The sequence below is a fragment of the Schistocerca piceifrons genome, chromosome 1 (assembly GCF_021461385.2).
Source record: "Schistocerca piceifrons isolate TAMUIC-IGC-003096 chromosome 1, iqSchPice1.1, whole genome shotgun sequence".
Classification (NCBI taxonomy): Eukaryota; Metazoa; Arthropoda; class Insecta; order Orthoptera; family Acrididae; genus Schistocerca; species Schistocerca piceifrons.
The window spans coordinates 370,340,939-370,361,926 of NC_060138.1; the positions used below are offsets into that span (position 1 = coordinate 370,340,939).

General features: G+C 41.7%; 1 protein-coding gene across 1 annotated transcript; it reads right to left on the reverse strand.

The window, feature by feature from the left end:
- Positions 1–338: 338 nt before the first annotated feature.
- On the reverse strand, positions 339–18,528 carry LOC124722527 (histone deacetylase complex subunit SAP18). The gene is made up of 2 exons (XM_047247703.1): positions 18,311–18,528; positions 339–582 (listed from the first exon to the last, which is right to left on the reverse strand). The coding sequence occupies exons 1-2, from the start codon at positions 18,526–18,528 to the stop codon at positions 339–341; spliced, it is 462 nt and encodes a 153-aa protein (XP_047103659.1).
- Between the last annotated feature and the right edge of the window lie 2,460 nt (positions 18,529–20,988).

Below are 20,988 nucleotides of genomic sequence, written 5' to 3' on the forward strand. Positions count from 1 at the left end.
TTTTCCAAAAACAAGATATTTATTTGACTTATCAAGCTACCTTGGTAACATCCAGCTAAATAAAAGTAAAAAAAATCCTCAAGGAAATTCTTTTCTGTTGAATAAATGGTGTCTCAGTATATATACATTACTCAAAATATACATCTTAGTATATACATCTTACTAAAAATATAAAACTTACTAAATTATACATCTTATTAAATATGTACATGTTACGTTAAAAAATACATCTTAGTTAAAAAATAGGTTTTCCTTAAAAAGTAAATCTCACTTAAAATATACTTCGAAAATATACAAGTTGTTTAAAAATCTAGTAACCGAGTGCTCAGTTAAACACATCAGTATGAGTAGCGCGGCCTGCGGCCGGGTAAGACCGCGACGTCGAGGAAGTCCCCCGGGCAGAACTTGGCCTGCGCCAGCGTCTTGCCGTCGTCCAGACCGGTGACGCCGCAGCAGACGACGCCCACCTCCTTCATCGCGTAGCTGCCCGGCTCGGATTCCGGCCTCTTGTCAGGGAAGACGCGCGCGAACACCAGGTGTGTGCCGTCGCTCGCCACGTCCGGCATCAGCCGGGCCAGGCATCTGTCGCACGCAACACCCCACACACACACGTCGTTATGGACTAACTAACGGATGTCAAACGCGAACCTTAATGTGCATTTTAGAAAATGAGGGTAGCCCAACGAGCAGCGGAACGATTTGTGCTGGTCGGAAAAAGAAGAGTCAGGAAATGTAGATATTTGTGGTAAGTTTCTATGGGACCAAACTGCTGAGTTCATCGGTCCCTAGGCTTACACACTAAGCAACCTAACTTAAACTAACTTACGCTAAGGACAACACACACACACATTCCCGAGGGAGGACTCGAGCCTCCGACGGTGGGAGCCACGCGAACCGTGGCAAGGCGCCCAAGACCGGGCGGCAACCCCGCGTGGCGAAGGGTCAGGAAAACAAACAAACGGATAAGATAGGGTATGAAGAGAAGCTGTGTCAGGGAGGCAGTTATAATCGAGGTAGACTGGCCGTGTAGTGAAACAAAATGATGAGCTACGGATGAGGGATATTCTCCAAAAGGTTCCTCGTGATAAGAAATGACAGAATGGATGGGACTCCAGCTCCAGGAATAGATCAGCTGGCGTACATATCTTATCAAGATTACCCAGACACCCCTCTGTAATGCGGGATCTGCCAGTAGGTGTCAGGAGAGGGGGCCTGCCAGTGTTAAAGGACGCTGGGAGTATTCTGTTGTCAGTAATAAATGGTTCAAATAGCTCTAAGCACTATGGGACTTATCATCTGAGGTCATCAGTCTCCTAGACTTATAACTACATAAAGCTAAGTAACCTAAGGACATCACACACATCAAATCCCGAGGTTGGATTGCAACCTGGAACCGTAGCAGCAGCGCGGTTTCGGACTGAAGCGCCTAGAACCGTTGTCAGTAAAGAAGTAGTAATAGCATAATTGGTTCGTCAGGAGAGCTCAGTGACCTCAAAACGCGGACAAGTCATTTGATGTCAGTTGGGTACCAAATTCACCAGATATGTTCCCGCCCTTCTAAAGCTGCCCAAATTACCTGTTGATGATGTGACGCTGATGTGGAAACGCGACGGGACAACCTCTGAACTAAGATCAGGCAGACCTCATGTACTGACGGACAGAAACCATCAAACAATGCGAATGTTGGTTGCAAAAAATCGCATGAAAGCAGTAGAAGGAATCACATTTGAGTTCAGAAGACCTATCAGGAGTCCAGATAGCACAATGATGGTGCATAGAGCGTTAAAAAGAATGAGATACATAGCTCCTCAAAAGCCACACATTTATATAGGCAGTGCCAACCAGCGACACAACGTGATGTGAAGAGAAAGGCCACTGGAAGAAGAATGATTGAAAATGAGTGATTTGGAGTGAGGAATCGCGGTGCAGCCTGTGTCAATCCGATGGAAAGGTTTGGGCTTGGGGAGTGGCTGCAGACATTACATCTCATCATGTGTAGTGCCACCAGACAAATTCAAGGGAGCTGCTGGTAAGATATGGAAGTATTTTTCTTGGCCAGCCGGGGTGGCCGACCGGTTCTAGACGCTACAGTCTGGAACCGCGCTACCGCTACGGTCGCAGGTTCGAATCCTGCCTCGTGATGACTGGGTGTTGTGTGCTGTCCTTAGGTTAGTTAGGTTTAAGTAGTTCTAAGTTCTAGGGGACTGATGAGCACAGAAGTTAAGTTCCATAGTGCTCAGAGCCATTTGAACCATTTGTTTTTCTTGGTCAGCGTATGGTCCCCCTATTACCCTTAAGAAAACGTTAAACGAAGAAGGCTATGATCACAATTTACATCGTTGTGCACTGTGTACAGTAGAGTAACAGTTGGGCGACGATGTTTATTTGTATCAGTGTGACAATGCACCCCATCATGAAGCAACATTCCTCAAATGGCCTGGCCTGTGGTAGAGTCCTGACCTCAAACCAACGGACCACTTTTCGGACGAATTAGAATGTGTACTTCGCTGCAGGAGTCACATCCACAAAATGTCTGGGAGTATGGACAATATAAGGAGCGATTTCTTGTGGATGAAAGACCCAAAACAAATCTTGTTAATGGCAGATCACAGAGCCGTAAAAGAGAATCCTCCTGAACTGTAATCCACTCGTAAAGCAGATAGCTTACAAAACCACCGCTCGATCGATGGTTTAATGTTTCAATTCAGTCTGGATACGTAGCAAACAGGATTGACCGTAGGAAACAGAGAAGACCAACCAGTTTCGTCATAGGATCGGCTAGTGAGCGGAGAGAGCGCCGCGGAGATGCTCATCCAACACCAGTGGCAGGCGCTACAGGAGAGGCGTTGTTCATCACGATGTGATTTATTGTCAGTATCCTGCAGCAGTACATTCCTACGTACCTGTATAACTCTCTGAAACACCAAGATGGTAAAATTCGAGAGATTCGAATTCACATAGAACCTTACCAGTTATCGTCTTTCCCCATGTCATCAGCGACTGAAGTAGGAAAGGGCAGAATGCACAGCAGTACATGAAATACCCTGCGCCACACACCATACGTCGGCCCGCAGAATGTAGATGTAGATGAAGACAGATTGATGGTATTCAAATAAGACAAATGTGACTGGACTGATGTAGGAAGGGTCCTTTATCCAGCAATGGATGCTAAACCGGTCATGACGAGGAAGATAAGACACGCGAAATTACGCGTCAGTACGTGAAGATGATGGTAGGAATCTTAGTGTGTGAAGTTGCCTACGGACTGCCACAGGACCGTGCCAGCAGAGAATCCGATGACACTGACGCTGATGACGTTGACCCTATCTCACAACTAAAACGAAGCTCTGTCCGAACAGTCCTTGAAGGATCAACAGTACCAACCGATCGCCGTGTCGTCCTCAGCCCACAGGCGTCACAGAATACGGATATGGAGGGGCATGTGGTCAGCAAACAGCCGCTACTTTATCGTCTAATAGCTCCTCAATTGGCCACGCTTGCCGACAGCGCTCGGCAGACCGGATGGTCACCCATCCAAGTGTTAGTCAAGTCAGACAGCGCCTAACTTCGGTAATCTGACGGGAACCAGTGTGACCACTGCGACAAGGTCGTTGGCTCTGTCTCACAACTGAATGAAAAAAATATATTAATCGTGCTATGTTATAGCAGTGACTGAGGAATTTAACGCAAAATCCCCCTCACCCTCGCCTTGATCCGCTCATCCCAGAAAAGTCTCGAAGGACTGTTACACATGTGCTAAGACAATCGTCTATGTCAGTCAGTATCCTTAGATGAGATTTTGATTCAAAAAGTACAGTTGAATTGTCGGACTAGATGAAGCAAACTTCGCGTTACATCATGTTTGAAGTTAGTAACACTTACTTCACCACGGGATTTTTACAGGCAGGCGATGGCTGTATTTTGCAGTAAGTAACATTGAGCCAGGCCTGGTTACAGCCTACGTGTTACAGGCAATGTGTGGAAACTACTGTTGACCAAATAATGTAGTATTTTCCCCCACTAGGCACTTCGTTTTTGAGGTGGCTAATTGCCCACTTTAAATTAACAATATTGCTAGAGACAGTTTTAGAACATAAAGACTAATGGTAGATTAAGTGTTGATCAACAACCTTATTAGATGATGGTGATTTAAAGCGATTTAACTACAAGGTAATCAGTTCCTCTTTCCCTCGAAGTCTTTGAATAGATGGTGCAAATCAGTTATCGAAATGATAATCTTACTAGTCTTGATTAACATCTGTCGTGTTCAGCTTTTACCCATGTGGTTAGAAAGGAGAAGCAATACGTCTAGTAGTAATGGTGTAGGTTGTAAGATGCACTTGGTAGGAGAGAGGGGGGGGGGGGGGAGGGAAGGGGCTGCCTTCGTGTAAGCGGTCGCTCTTCGGTGCTATGTATTATCTACAGTGGGAGGCGTTCCCCTTCATGCTCGAACCCCGCTCCCCACCCCAACCCACTGACATCAATACATAAATTACACAGAGGGCAAATTACTAGACATCAGTGTCAACAAACACGCCTCTTATGCCGAAGTTTTTTCTTAGTCATTAAGAAATACATGCTTTGGTAAGAACTGAATTACAAAAATTGACGTTTTCAAATAAAATTCACGAATATCATTTATCTGTTCGCTGTACAGAAATAACTTTGGCAGTATAAAAAAAAATTGTTCAAATGGCTCTGAGCACTAAGGGACTTAACTTCCGAGGTCATCAGTCCCCTAGAACTTAGAACTACTTAAACCTAACTAAGCTAAAGACATCACACACATCCATGCCCGAGGCAAGATTCGAACCTGCGACCGTAGCGGCCGCGCGGTTCCAGACTGTAGCGCCTAGAACCGCTCGTCCACTCCGGCCGGCGGCAGTATATTTACATCAGTCTTAACGAACAGTCAGTTACTGGTAACGCCTAAAAAATAAGAACGAATGATAACAATGGAGGGGCCTACATCAATTAAGAATGGCGGGACCAACGATAAAGCCGTATTTGTGGTATGTAGGGATACCTCCCACTGAACGAAAGGGTTATGCAAAACAACCATGGAAGACTAAGTACTCTAGACAATTTGTAATAAGTGCTTTAATATAGTGCTGCCGGTGGCATTTTATGTTATGCTTTCTTACTAAAGATAATTCAAACCTTTCTGGATACTCCAAAAACCCGTATAATATTGACGATACTAATTACGTTCAAAATAAGTGTGACTTCAAAATGAAATCTCTTAACAGAACATCACTGCTGTCAGACTACATGAACACCAATGAAACCTTTACGAAATTACATAAAATACGCAGTAGAGCATGCGACGAGCTATGCCAGTACCATAACTTTCTGGTTCCAACAATTTCTTGGTGTGCACTAACACAGCAAATTACCTAATTTTGCTGCTCAGCTGAATTATTCCTCGTGTTATTTTACGTCGATGGTCTGGTCAGAGAATGCTGCCTTTATGGAGAAGACCTCCACGATACATAGGTTCAGAAAGCTATGCGATTCGAAAAGATTTTGATCCATGAGACAATGAACATGGCGATGGTATATCTCGCAGTTTTAAGATAATAACACAACGGTGAGACTGAAATTCCGTAAAATTATATTTTCCGAATTTATCCCTGATTAAAAAGAAAAAGCATCTGAATTCATCGAGAGGCTGTTATGATCCGTAGTGAACATTTGATCTTATCTTTGTGAATTTTATAGAATAGATGTTGTGTTTCTGCATGTTATGGTCAAATTAATGTTCAACCGGTTTTAGTACAGAGATCCAGCTGAGCTGAACAGTTTCAGGAGACTGATAGACAATAATTTGACAAGATGGTGCAGTGATAGTGTATCTAGTGGACAAGCAGACGTTATTAGAGAAATCTTGTGGAAGTTTATGACTGTATGTCAGTCCACACATGAGCTAGGCAAATATACTGTTGCATCCCAAGTTTTATCAATGAAATAACTTTCAGTGCTATAGATTGTATTTCATTTTATCCTTCAAATATATGCATAGATCTGATATGCGCCTTTGTCCGTTAATTACTTTTGGATCACCCCAGTTCTCAGATCTCCTGAAGATAGACGTTGACTGTGGATATTGTATCACAGACACAGTCCCTTTGACTGTTCAGAGAAGTCAAAAAACCTGCCCAAATATGTCAAAAATCATGCACAAGCAGCGCCTATTAGACGGACAGGGCCCGACAGTCGATCAGCTCCAGTCATCCCACCAGGAAGGACGTTCACGGCTCGTATTGTATGTAGTTCAAGCATGCCTAGACGGTCAATATCACGGATCGATCGCGTCCGCATTGTTACTTTGTGCCAGGAAGGGCTCTCAACAAGGGAAGTGTCCAGGCGTCTCGAACTAAAGCGATGTTGTTCGGACGTGGAGGAGGTACAGAGGGACAGGAATTGTTGATGACATGCCTCGCTCAGGCCACCCAAGGGCTACTACTGCAGTGGATGACCGCTACCTACGGATTATGGCTCGGAGGAACCCTGACAGCAACGCCACCATGTGTAATAATGTTTTTCGTGCAGCCACAGGACGTCGTGTTATGACTCAAACTGTGCGCAATAGGCTGGATGATGCGCGACATCACTCCCGACGTCCATGGCGAGGTCCATCTTTGAAACCACGACACAATGCAGTACGGTAACGATGGGCCCAACAACATGCTGAATGGATCGCTCAGGATTGGCATCACGTTCTCTTCACCGATGAGTGTTGCATATGCCTTCAACCACACAATCGTCGGAGACGTGTTTGGAGGTTACCCGGTCAGAATGAACGCCTTAGACACACCGTCCAGCGAGTGTAGCAAGGTGGAGGTTCCCTGCTGTTTTGGGGGGCATTATGTGGGGCCGACGTACGCCGCTGGTGGTCATGGAAGGCGCCGTAATGGCTATACGATACATGAGTGCCATCCTCCAACCGATAGTGCAACCATATCGGCAGCACATTGGCGGGGCACTCGTCTTCATGGACGACAATTCGCGCCCCCATCGTGCACATCTTGTGAATGACTTCTTCAGGATAAAGACATCGCTCGACTAGAGTGGCCGGCATGTTCTCCAGACATGAACCCTATCGAACATACCTGGGACAGATTGAAAGCGGCTGTTTATGGACGACGTGACCCACCAACCACTGTGATGGATCTACGCCGAATCGCCGTTGAGGAGTGGGACAATTTGGACGAACAGTGCCTTGATGAACTTGTGGATAGTATGCCACGAAGTATACAAGCACGCATCAATGCAAGAAGACGTGCTGCTGGGTATTAAAGGCACCGGTGTGTACTGTAATTTGGACCACCACCTCTGAAGCTCTCGATGTATGGTGGTACAACATGCAATGTGTGGTTTTCATGATCAATAAAAAGGGTGGAAATGATGTTTACATTGATCTCTGTTCCAATTTTCTGTACAGGATCCGAAACTCTCGGAACGGAGGTGATGCAAAACTTTTTTTGATGTGTGTCTAATTCGTTTCTTTTCAGTGATTTAGTAGTTCCTGTCCGGAAATATTGAGTTGCTGCGGGTTTCCCGATTGCTGCACATGGTAATGTTCATCTGTCCCTTCATTGCAGTTGACATTCCGATAGATATTTAAAGATTAAAGTCATCCACCTGCGTTACTTTACTTTTTTTCAAATGTAATACTATTCTTTACTTCGCTCACATTATTCCCATTTTCAGTGCAACTTTTGTTTGATTTTAAGTGGAATCTCATGAACTGAAGTAGGTAATGTTAGAACATCGGTGACTGGCAATGAACACCCTTAAATGCACATCATAAATTAAATTTTTATGCAGATTACTAAACATGTAAAACACAATAGAGGCACGGTTCCCAACACGAATGAGAGGGTCTCGAAAAGGTTACTGTGATTAAGTATTTCAAAGGAATCAGAAAGCTCCCAACACGAATAATGAACATTTGCTAATGGTGTTATAAAACAATGAAGTAAAATCAATACCTAACAAGTTTTTGATCGATGCCACATACAATTTTGCAATGGCGAAGGAAGGAAAAAATCTTTAAATCGACAAGCTTCACATTAGGTGAACAATGTCTGGACCCAAAAATTAACTTGCCACAGCGTGAGTGAGCAATAGCTTGGTTTATACCAACATACGACAGGTTTGAACCTCAAAACAGCCCGTTATCAAGCCCTGACTTGTTGCGGTGAAAAACAACAAAATGAACAAACGACTCATTTTGAGTAGTATCTGGTTTGAATAAAAAGTCTATACATTAAGTTTATTTTTAGCTTTTCCGAAGTTCATTAGAGAACATTATTCGTAAAACACCTAAATTGTCCATCAATTATTTAAGTGTTTCCGATTGTTTTTAATAATGAAGAAATGTGCACAACGCACAAGGAATATCACAAAAATACAGAAGAGCAGCAGAATCGTGTTGGAATGTGACGATGCACATTTACACTTAAACCACCACAAACTCTCGAAATCTTAGTTATGGTGACACACTGACCCTTAGCGCAATCACAAAACTATCTTCGTTGCTAACACGTTTAATGCGACTCATCGAGACTTGTTAACCCTTCATGGGTGATAGGTTCTGAGATTTCTAATTCTGTGATGAATCCTTCGTTGTCGTCGTGCGCTTTAAATTTAACTAGCTTTAAGAATAAAACTGAAATCTGAGAAAAAAAAAAACATTGTTTTAAACAGAAAAATTTCCATCGACTGATTTGCTGCATGTTACATACAAATAACATGAAATGTATGAAGGTGTGGGAGGAGGGGGTTACTATCAAATAACTTCTACGCAAACGTTTTCGAGTACGTACTGCCTGGAATGTCGAGGTAAGATGGAGATGACGCTCAGCAGCGTGTCTTGTTTGACATGTGCCTCAATGAATGAGGCGGTTAGCGCCAGAGCAATGTAGCCAACATCAGGGAAACAATGTCATATCGTCGTTCGTTTTCTGCGTTTCGTAACCCATCACTACCCCTGTGGAATTAAAGCGTATTCGGCAGGGATTTTCTTACAATAAAATCTAATATTTGCATAAATGTCACATCATTCATAACCATAATACAAAACTAGCTTAGCGCCCGTTGCCTCCCTCGCGTAGATTGTATGGACTGCAGAGGTTTTTTTGTTTTTGTTTTTATTTAATCCAATTGTATGTTGTTCACATATTTCAACATCTCCTAAGCTCTTCACGCTAATTGATGCCATATAAGCGTGGCCTTTTCCGAATGTACTTCTGACCAAAAAGCGATTCTGATATCTGGAGTCCAAAGTTTTTGTTAATCATGCCCTTTGGGTTCTTATGTAGATACTTCTATAGCATCATTCATCCCCTAACAAATTTCCCCTAACAAATGTTTCTTTGTATCGAACCAAGAAGTGAAATGTTAATTTTCATAATTTAATTTTAAGATTTTCTTGATGTAAAGAAATATTTTATTAAAAGTTTTCATCCCCTATTGGACTCCATTAGGGGTTGAATTTCCAGAAACACCAAAACAGATATATTTTAATTTCTAACCGAGAAGTCAAATATCAAATGGCAAAGAAGTAGTCTTAAAAATCCTTTAGTAGCTCCTCAGTAACTATTCATTAAAAAAAACTTTCATGTACTACACTCCTGGAAATTGAAATAAGAACACCGTGAATTCATTGTCCCAGGAAGGGGAAACTTTATTGACACATTCCTGGGGTCAGATACATCACATGAGCACACTGACAGAACCACAGGCACATAGACACAGGCAACAGAGCATGCACAATGTCGGCACTAGTACAGTGTATATCCACCTTTCGCAGCAATGCAGGCTGCTATTCTCCCATGGAGACGATCGTAGAGATGCTGGATGTAGTCCTGTGGAACGGCTTGCCATGCCATTTCCACCTGGCGCCTCAGTTGGACCAGCGTTCGTGCTGGACGTGCAGACTGCGTGAGACGACGCTTCATCCAGTCCCAAACATGCTCAATGGGGGACAGATCCGGAGATCTTGCTGGCCAGGGTAGTTGACTTACACCTTCTAGAGCACGTTGGGTGGCACGGGATACATGCGGACGTGCATTGTCCTGTTGGAACAGCACGTTCCCTTGCCGGTCTAGGAATGGTAGAACGATGGGTTCGATGACGGTTTGGATGTACCGTGCACTATTCAGTGTCCCCTCGACGATCACCAGTGGTGTACGGCCAGTGTAGGAGATCGCTCCCCACACCATGATGCCGGGTGTTGGCCCTGTGTGCCTCGGTCGTATGCAGTCCTGATTGTGGCGCTCACCTGCACGGCGCCAAACATGCATACGACCATCATTGGCACCAAGGCAGAAGCGACTCTCATCGCTGAAGACGACACGTCTCCATTCGTTCCTCCATTCACGCCTGTCGCGACACCACTGGAGGCGGGCTGCACGATGTTGGGGCGTGAGCGGAAGACGGCCTAACGGTGTGCGGGACCGTAGCCCAGCTTCATGGAGACGGTTGCGAATGGTCCTCGCCGATACCCCAGGAGCAACGGTGTCCCTAATTTGCTGGGAAGTGGCGGTGCGGTCCCCTACGGCACTGCATAGGATCCTACGGTCTTGGCGTGCATCCGTGCGTCGCTGCGGTCCGGTCCCAGGTCGACGGGCACGTGCACCTTCCGCCGACCACTGGCGACAACATCGATGTACTGTGGAGACCTCACGCCCCACGTGTTGAGCAATTCGGCGGTACGTCCACCCGGCCTCCCGCATGCCCACTATACGCCCTCGCTCAAAGTCCGTCAACTGCACATACGGTTCACGTCCACGCTGTCGCGGCATGCTACCAGTGTTAAAGACTGCGATGGAGCTCCGTATGCCACGGCAAACTGGCTGACACTGACGGCGGCGGTGCACAAATGCTGCGCAGCTAGCGCCATTCGACGGCCAACACCGCGGTTCCTGGTGTGTCCGCTGTGCCGTGCGTGTGATCATTGCTTGTACAGCCCTCTCGCAGTGTCCGGAGCAAGTATGGTGGGTCTGACACACCGGTGTCAATGTGTTCTTTTTTCCATTTCCAGGAGTGTATTTTATTCAGCGGATGTAGCATTGTTATATCAAGTCTCATGTAAATGTTTAAAAAAATCTCTTAATAATAATCTTTTTTATAAAAATTAACTTTTGATAATCATTCATCTCAATTTAAAGAACTTACTAATTTCTCCAATTCATGGTCATGCCGATTATTGTAAAGAAAGATCAGTTGTTTCTTTTTATACATGACAAATCTATCGGCCAGCATTGCACAGGGCTGTGCCAGACAAATTTCTTATAGGAGCAGATATATACGCGTTATCCGGCGACCTTATTGAGGTAATAATTTTCAATTTATTCAGAAAGATCTTTCAGGGCCATGACGCAGCGCTGCTGACTTCCAAAATTCACCAGTTTAAATTCACGGTCAATTATTGAAAGGTTATAAGTGAGCCACAATTTTTTTTATTGACAAACTAGTCACATTATATTATTGATAGGTTACGCAATTTATTTATTGGGAGGTTACGATAAATGACAATGTTATAGTTATATCTTTTACTGTTGGGAGGCTGGAACCACGTGACCGCTACGGTCGCAGGTTCGAATCCTGCCTCGGGCATGGATGTGTGTGATGTCCTTAGGTTAGTTAGGTTTAAGTAGTTCTAAGTTCTAGGGGACTGATGACCATAGCTGTTAAGTCCCATAGTGCTCAGAGCCATTTGAACCATTTTTCTACCCCCAAAGAATTAAATTACCAAAAATGTGAAAGACATATTTCCAAGAAGCAAATACAAATTTCGTAGGACTGGCTTCAACATTCCATTAATAGCGACATTTTTCAAAAAAAACCTTGATCACCTATTTCACCCCCTTACGGTTGGAATTTCGAAAAATCTATTCCTAAACGACGCCTACAGTATAAGATCCACACCTTCTCCAAATTTCAAGTTTCTATCCTTAGCGGTTTGGGGTGGGCGATGATCGGTCAGGCAGTCTGTCTATCAAGGCATAGCCTTTATATACAGAGATTGCCGGCTCTGCAGCGGGACTACGAAGTTATCAGCTGGAAACATTTTTCAGACATACAGCTCTAGTTTACATGCAACAGGCAGATTTGCCCCAAGAAATTCTGCGAGTCTCAAGTTAAAATCTATAGCCATATTTCTCTGCTTGAGGTACAGTACATTGCTTGACTACAATGAAGGAAAAGTCTACAAGTATATTTATACACAGAAGTGTATTCATAAGAAATGTTTTTACAAAATGACTATTTCAGTAACGAAACTGGGCATTTGTATTTTCGGTTACTTAGTTATTAATTGCGTATCACAGTAGCCACTTGAATTACTTGTAATAGAAACATAAGCGTCCACCAAAATCATGGTGCTGGTGACAGCCTGATCGGTAACGTAACCAGAGCTTCAACATAGGTTTGAAAGGTGAGAACTTTGTTGTGAGATGGTGAATGTAACGAAACTGAATGCAAAATGAACGTTATCGTAAATTACCAGTTAGTACAGAACCGGGAAGGCATCGTTCGCGCCATATTTAAAGAACGTTTCTTTATAAAAAGTAAAACTTTAAAGAAAATTTAGAAAGGTTTAATTAGATAGTCAAATCTCTGAAAAGTATTTTGTTGCTTACTGTGCGTATAATGCAGTGAGTGGGGAGTGAGACGGCATACGTCCTATGTAACTCTTACCAGAAATAGTGCTATTGTCGTTGAGAAGAAGAAAGAACGTAATGCATATTACTTTACCACCCTCACTGAAAACTCTAGTTCTAAATATCAGGCGTGGAATGACACAGTGGCATTGACGCTGCACAAAACCTACAGGTTGTATTACAAAATCCTTTTGACCTGAACGCTGCATTTATCAGTGGGGGAGAGTATTGTACTTGGAGGGAAGTGTACCTAGGAACAAATATTGTTTCCTGGTCGGTGTTTCTATTGGTGACCTGTTTTAGAATAGCATTAAGGAACGCGCAGTAGAGACCGGCATAAACATGCTTCCGACGTTTTTTAAATTTTTTCATGCTGTTGTGAGACATGAGGTTGTGTTTTGTGCTGCGTTTCTAAATATTACGAGTTCTACACATGTAATAACTGCATAGTATATCAAAGGTAGAAGTGTACTTGCGGCGTCGATGGCTTTTTTGTCGCGTGCTGCTGTTGGTAACTGTTCACGGGGTGAATGACTGGAAGTGAACACGACGAATCATGAATCGGAAACCAATGAGAGAATATCGATCTGTAAATTTCGTGATCTGTACTGTATCAAATTACAAGGGCGATAAGGAATATATTGTGCGGAATTTTGTCATATAAAAGAGTATTCTACAAAATTTGCACTGTACTCTTCGGTTTCCGCGACTTCGGAAACAGGGGAACGTCGAAAATACCTAACAAAACAGCAAGTACACTTGTATCACTTTAAATCTATTTTTTCGGGAGGACGACGCCTCAAACCCACATACAGCCATCCTGATTTAGGTTTACCGTGATATCCCTAAATCGCCCCAGACAAATACCGGGACAGTTCCTTTGATAGGGTGTGGACGATTCCCTTCCCCATCCTTGCCGAAATTTGAGCTTGGGCTCCGTCTCTGATAACCTCGATGTCGACGGGACTTACTCTTAAAATCTATTTTGAGGATATTGTAGTTTCTTTATTGTTGCATATTTTTAAGATTAGTTACATAATGTGTGGATGGTTGAGCCATACTTAACCATCCCTGCTCAAAATTTTACCTGAAACGGTAGGTATTTTTTACCGAGGAACACGCGATATTTGCAAGTTAACTGAATTTGTTTAATGTCTAACAATTTTCTCCCTGTCGAAAAGTGGGATCTGTATTACTGTCGACAGCTTCTATTTCAAAAAGTAATTTGTAATCGTTTTTGTAGAGCTTCTGCTTAATTTGATTTCATGTATCGATTATTGGTGTATAGCAAAGTAATAATGTAACACACGGACTATTAAATTTGAATAGAATATTTGCTCCTAGGTGCAAGACTATGTTGCATCTTGGAAATTTTCAAAATCTACTAAAAAAGTACGTTAAACTTCCATTACAAGCCTGGTATGAGGTAAAATCTAAAAAGTGTAGCACGGCACGACAACCGCCCCTACGCTGTTCGTGAGCTTTCCGGTGAAGAGTTAAAGTTCTTCTGGTTATATTAAAATTTCGATTTATTACTGATAAGTTCATCTATTTGGAACTACGTATCGCTGTCTCCATTTTAGCTCTATACTTCAAGAGTATTTTCCAATACTAGCTACGATATCTGTAAGATACATACCGTTTTTCTTTCGTACTTCGTATCTATGGCTCCACTACAGCTGCTGAACTACTTTCTACGATACCTGATTCGTTATGGTTCGAACAAATGTTTCTCTTATTTATATGTAATTGATCATAACAGTTTTAATTTTAAAGCAATAGATTATATTCATAAACAATCAAATGAAGCATACGATAAAATTACAGTCACAATTCACGCGATTATTTATTTAACCACGAACTATATCGAAATGATGATATATATATATATATCATGTGTGTGTGTGTGTGTGTGTTAAATAGATATAAATTGTAATTTAGGCGAGTAAGAAAAGTATAGAGAATCTTTAATTCTACTGCAGTATAACCCACAGTGAAGTCGTAATATAATAAAATATTGTTGATTTACGATAATAATTATTGAATCTAACGAGACTACTGGGGGAAAGTGGGGGTTATTGGCGGGTAGAAACTGAAATGCAACACAATAATGGGTAAATGAAGTAAATAATAACGTATATGAAACAGAAGTATGAAATGTGAAAAATCCGACACAGAAATCCTAACTAAGCCCGTACACAGATAACGAAAATTCACAAAAAGTAACAAATATTGGAATAGGTAACTGTAATTGTCCTATATACATTGATTCTAGTTACCGATCTCGGATAAATTCTAATGCCCGATTCCACTTGTCGGTTTTGACCAATGACGTCATACATAAGGCAAAGATGCTGCATATCGGAAATCTACGAAGGGAATGAATCATACTCGTAAACAATCGAATATAGCATGCGAAAAATAATATTCACATTTAACGCGATTATTATATACGCACGAATTACGTGTAACCGAGTTGAAGATAACCGTAATAAACAAGAACAGGAGTGTAAAAAATTTGTGTCTAATTAGTTTTATTATCATAATTTATGCAAGTGGAGGGGCACAGAGCACCATAAACTGTGTTACAGTATAGCGCTTGGTGAAATCGTCTTATTGCAAAATTACCTTAATTCTATTATTGGTTATTCATTCAAATGGGAGAAGCGCAGGGAAGTTTTGGGCGGAGAGAAATTAAATTAGAACAGAACAGCGGAAAAATGAAGCGAATTATAACAAATACGAATTACTAACATAAAATATGGAGGAACGAACACAGTAGATCCTAAACAAGGCAGGAACTCAAGTAGCGGTAATCCATTTAAAATTAGCAAATATTGGAATCAGTTACTAGAGTTGACCTATAGAAGAGGCCATTTCTAGTTACCGATTCCAATATTGCTAACTTTACTGTAGAAGTTCAGAGAGGAGCTACGAGTGCAGAAATTGTATTATATTTAACACAGAATCTGGAAAAACGATATACTTAATGAAATAGCGAATACGTGGAATCGGTAACTAAAATTGACCTATATTAGTAGGTTATCGATTCAGATGTTTGTATCTGTTTTGCGGTAAATCGGATCACAATTACGAGCGGAATAATCTTATTACATTTGAGACACCTGCTAGAGAAAATCGATTCATTTACGAACCATCAAACAGAATGAACTATTGAATAGTTGGAATCTGTAACTGGAATTGATCTATGTCAGACGTGAATTATAGTTATCGATTCCAATGCTTGTAGCTGTTTCGCGGTAATTCTGAGAGCAATTACGAGCGGAAAACTGTAATTACGTTTGAGATAACTGCTGGAAAAATAAAGATGCAATTAATGAACTTTGGAATAGTCGGAATCGGTAACTAGAATTAATCTTATAGGTCAATTCTAGTTACCGCTTCCAATATTACCAACTTCTTCGCAAAACTTCAGAGAGCAATTACGAATATTTTCCACACGCACTGCAAAAAGGATGTAAGCAATAAACCATCGAATACCTGGTATCGTTAAGTCGAAGTAACCTATATAGGAGTCACTTCTATGTACCGATTCCAATATTACTTTTTCGCGGTAGTACAAAGAGCAATTACAAGCGCAAAAATCTTATAACATATGAGAAACCTGCTTAAAAAACGTTCTTGTTAGTAAACTACAGAATATGACTAGATTTTCGAAAAATTAAAATCTTTACAAACATTACTGCACACTCAAATAATTAAACGCAAAAATGACCAAACCTTTGTACCGCCATCAGGAATGAAAGTAAAATTAAGAGAAATATAGCAAAAACTTCGATAAGGAAAACATATAAGTACCTACAAAAAAAGAAACTTACCACATATGATCTTCCAAAGGAGTGAATGATGGAGGGTGACAGGAAGAACAAAATAGGAACATAACAAGAAATAATAATGTCAGGAGGTCAAACTATAACGAAATACGCAAAATGCAGAATAACTAATCAAAAAATTAATGAGAAACACAAACTGCGAGGCATGAAAGAGGCACCACCCATATCAGTTCTTCCCTACCACCGGTCCTCAACCACACGCAAAATTTTAAAATAATAAAAAAAATGATATCACAAGTCAATCACAAAAACCCACCGGGACAAGACACAGCAATCCCCTCTCCCTCTCCCCAACATTGTAAGCAAAAAACATTAAAATTACAGAAAAACTTCCTCCCCTCCCCAAGAGTAACCAAAAAAGTAGCAAGCCCATAGTAGGCTAAAGTAACAGAAAAAAACGCAGCGTAAATCAAGAAGATAATATCAGATCCACCAACACCTAACTAACACAACGTGGCTTCTATATTTTGTTGACTATTTTCATACACAATACACAATAACCTTTAGGAATACTCTTGCTCCAACAGTATTCATTCAAATGGGCTTACCACACTGAAATCCTTCTCTTTCTCCGCCGAAACAGATTTTACAGCTTCCCAATACCCCTCGATAGTATTGGTACAAGACGGGGGTCTTGTGAGCTTTAAACTGAATGTTGTGATTCACGACCAAATGATAACCCTTTTCACCCAACCCCTTGTTCGAAGCAAACTTATTCGACATGACTACGGAACCTTCTTTAACATATTCTTCTATTAATAATGTCAACACTTACTTAGTATGATTTGGTACGACCCTAAATACAACATCAGCACAATCCCCTCCAGAAACTATAACTCCTGGCCGACCAGAGTGGCCGAGCGGTTCTAGGCGCTACAGTCTGGAACTGCACGACTGCTACGGTCGCAGGTTCGAATCCTGCGTCGGGCATGGATGTGTGTGATGTCCTTAGGTTAGTTAGGTTTAAGTAGTTCTAAGTTCTAGGGGACTGATGACCACAGCAGTTAAGTCCCATAGTGCTCAGAGCCATTTGAGCCAGCCAACTACAACTCCAAAAACTCGAAGCCCAACAACCTCATGCCCCCTTTCATACCTTCTCTTTCCAAAATGTCACTTATCTACTTCGACTGTAACCTCTGGCCCCCAAAGATCCCCTATACTTTACAAATTCCACGCAAACTTCTCTACAAAATGAAAACCAGTCAACTACAGTGACACACGAAACCCCTGATTCGTGGATGACAGATTTTCAAGAATATTGATACCAAAAATAGTAGGTTAACATCACTATTACTTCTAAATTAAACCTCGATCTTTCGAACCAGGTCTCCCTGGGGAGAGATCTCCGTATATTATTTTTTCTGCACCTCTATATGTATTCGTCGGAAGTTCGTGATGATGGAAGCTTTGTCAAAACCATGTAATTTCCACAATCACTACACTTGCAGAATTGTGCAATTATGCCCAATGACTGCAAAAATCTTATAGTTGATTTACGGTCAGTCATTTTCCCAAAGAGAATTTTCTATGTAAACAAAACTGACTCATCTATGATGAAAAGCAATTGCGTGAGAAATCAAGGTATTACAAATTACTACGACTTTCATACTTCGATAGGCAAACATTCTTCGATACCACCCACATATTCACTACGTCACTGGCCAAAGCTGCCAGCTAGAATCGCAATTTCCTAGGTATTTTATATTTTTTGCGTGCGCAAATAAATTTAAGGTGCAACAGCACCGAGTGTCAAAAATAGTGTGCCACGTAGTGTGGGCGGCTTACTTGGAGAGTTCGTCAAGCGTGGCGTCCATCCAGGAGTAGAGGTGGAGCTCTGAAACTGGGGTTTGGCCATCTTGGTAGTACGCGAGACTGTGGTGCCGGCCCTCGCTAGGAAAGACTCGGATCAGCATGGGGCACGTCTTCTCGCGGTCGACCCGCGTTTGCTGTTGCCCGTCCGGCGAAGACCACGGGTCGCAAAGCTCCGTGCAACTGGCAGCCATCCTGCTCCCCTCAGACACACAACAGATGCTCGCTGCTCCCACTCCTTGTACAGCCAAACAGCCAAGACAACGCTCGCAGAGTAACGCGACGTCAAAGAGTAAAAGGGAAGACGCTACTGGTAATAAGAGTTCCATGAGCCAGTTGCAGGACTGATACTGTAAAAAATGGATATCTGCACCTACACTGCATCCGTACTCTGCAAACCACTGTGAAGTGCATGGCAGATGGTACTTCCCATTCTGCCACGTATTAGGATTCCCGGGTCTAGTGCAGCAGGGTAGGATAAATTCTAGTGTCCGATACCACCCGTCGGCTTTGACGAATGACGTCATGCGTAAGGCAATGATGCTGCTACAGACAATCTATGAATGGGACGGATTATACTCGTAAACAAACGAATGTAGCATGTCATAAAATAATACATTTAACGCGACTATTATTTACGCGCGAATTTTATTTAAACGAGTTGAAGATGACTGAAATAAATAAGAACACGAGAGCAGTTACGAGTGCATATATTACATAATATAATAGAACAGCGTTGTGTAGAACCCGTTGCCAGCGATGTGGAAGGCATAGTATACCGTTAACAGAGCATATTCTATTATATTTTCCACGGTGTACTGCAAAAACGATCTAAAAAATGAGCCATCGAATAGTTGGAATCGGTAACTAGAAGCAACCTATGTAGGAGGTCATTTCTAGTTACCGATTCCAATATTACTGATTGTTGCGCAAAAATCTTATATCAGAAACGTGCTTAAAAAATGATCTTGTTAGTCAACTACGGAATACGAGAAGACTTTCAAAAAATGAAAATCTTTACACACATTCCTGCACATGTAAAGAAATAAAAGGCAAAAAAGACCAAACCTTTCAACTGATAACTATACTACACGAAAGTCACACCAGCTGCAGTAGCTCCAAATAACACTCAGTAAGATCGATACACCAGGAGTGACAGTAAAAATAAGACAAGTGTAGCAAAAACGTCGAAAAGGAAAACACGAAAGTGGCTGCATAAAAAGAAACTTACCGCATATGAACTTCCAAAGGAGTCAAAGATCGGGGCTGACAAGAACGAAATAAGGACATAACAAGAAATAATAATGTTAGAAGGTCAAACTGTAACGAAAGAAGCAAAATCCAGAATAACTAATGCAAAAATAATAAACACAAAACGCCAGGCACGAATGAAGTACCACTCAAGTCAGTTCTTCCCTACCACCCGCCCTCAATCAGACGCAAAATTTTGAAATAATAAAAAAATGAAACCACGAGTCAATCACATAAACCACCCGGCAAAGACACAGCAATACCCATCGGTCCACCATTGTAACCAGAAAATATTAAAACGACAGGAAAACCTCGCTCCAGAGAAGCCAAAAAAGTAGTACTCGCACAATACAGTTACATAAAAAAACGCAACGTAAAACAAGAAAAAAGTATCAGGCCCACCAACACCAAACAAACAAAACGAGATCTGTACATTTTGATGGCTACTTTCATAAATGCAAGAAATAAACAATGACCTTTAGGAATATTCTTCCTCCAACAGTATTCATCTAAATGGTCTTATATCACTGAAATCCTTCTTTTTTCCCGCAATGGCGCCCAATGATTACAAACATTTTATGGTTGATTTACGGTCATTTATTTCTGAAGCAGAATTTTCGCAGTAAAAATAACTAACTCATTCATAACGAACAGCGTGAGAAATCAAGACCTTATGAATCACGACTACTTATAAATCACTATACTTCCATTAACAAAAGATGCCGAAAACAAATTACGAGATGAAAACAAAACAATCTACATCTAATTTTTAATATACGCGCGTAACGAGGAAATCCAGAGAAATCATTTAACGTTCATCGACAGCAATCTGCGGCACAAACAAAAAAACATCACACATTACGTCATTGGTCAAAGCCGACGAGTGGTATCGGACACTAGAATTGACTGCACACAATCCGTCGGCTATGACGAATGACGTCATACATTACTCATAGATAGTAATGTCTTCACTTCGAGGCATAGATAATAAAACAGTTTTGTGTCCCGGATAAGCGGTATCATTGAACATTGAAATAATTGACTGTAATTGTAAAAGCGATCGCTTCGTATTGCTCAAAACATTCCTCGTGTGATTTAATTAAATTAATTGGTTGTTTCTTATTCATTCGGTACTTAATGTCACTCGTAGTGATATTGAGGTAATTTGGACAATTAGTTTCTTATTGTAGAACAATTTTTAGTGTCTTATTTTCGTTTGTAGGAATGGATTTTTCTGTTGCAATGAACCTTGATGATTTACGACAAGCTATGGGCGAAGACATGTTGACCACAATGTGTTTCTTGCAAATGTGTGTTCTTATTGCTGAATACGTCCGATGTCGTGACCAGTGTATCTCGTCGCAGTACTCACGACTTATTTGTATGGAGGTGCAGCAGAGATA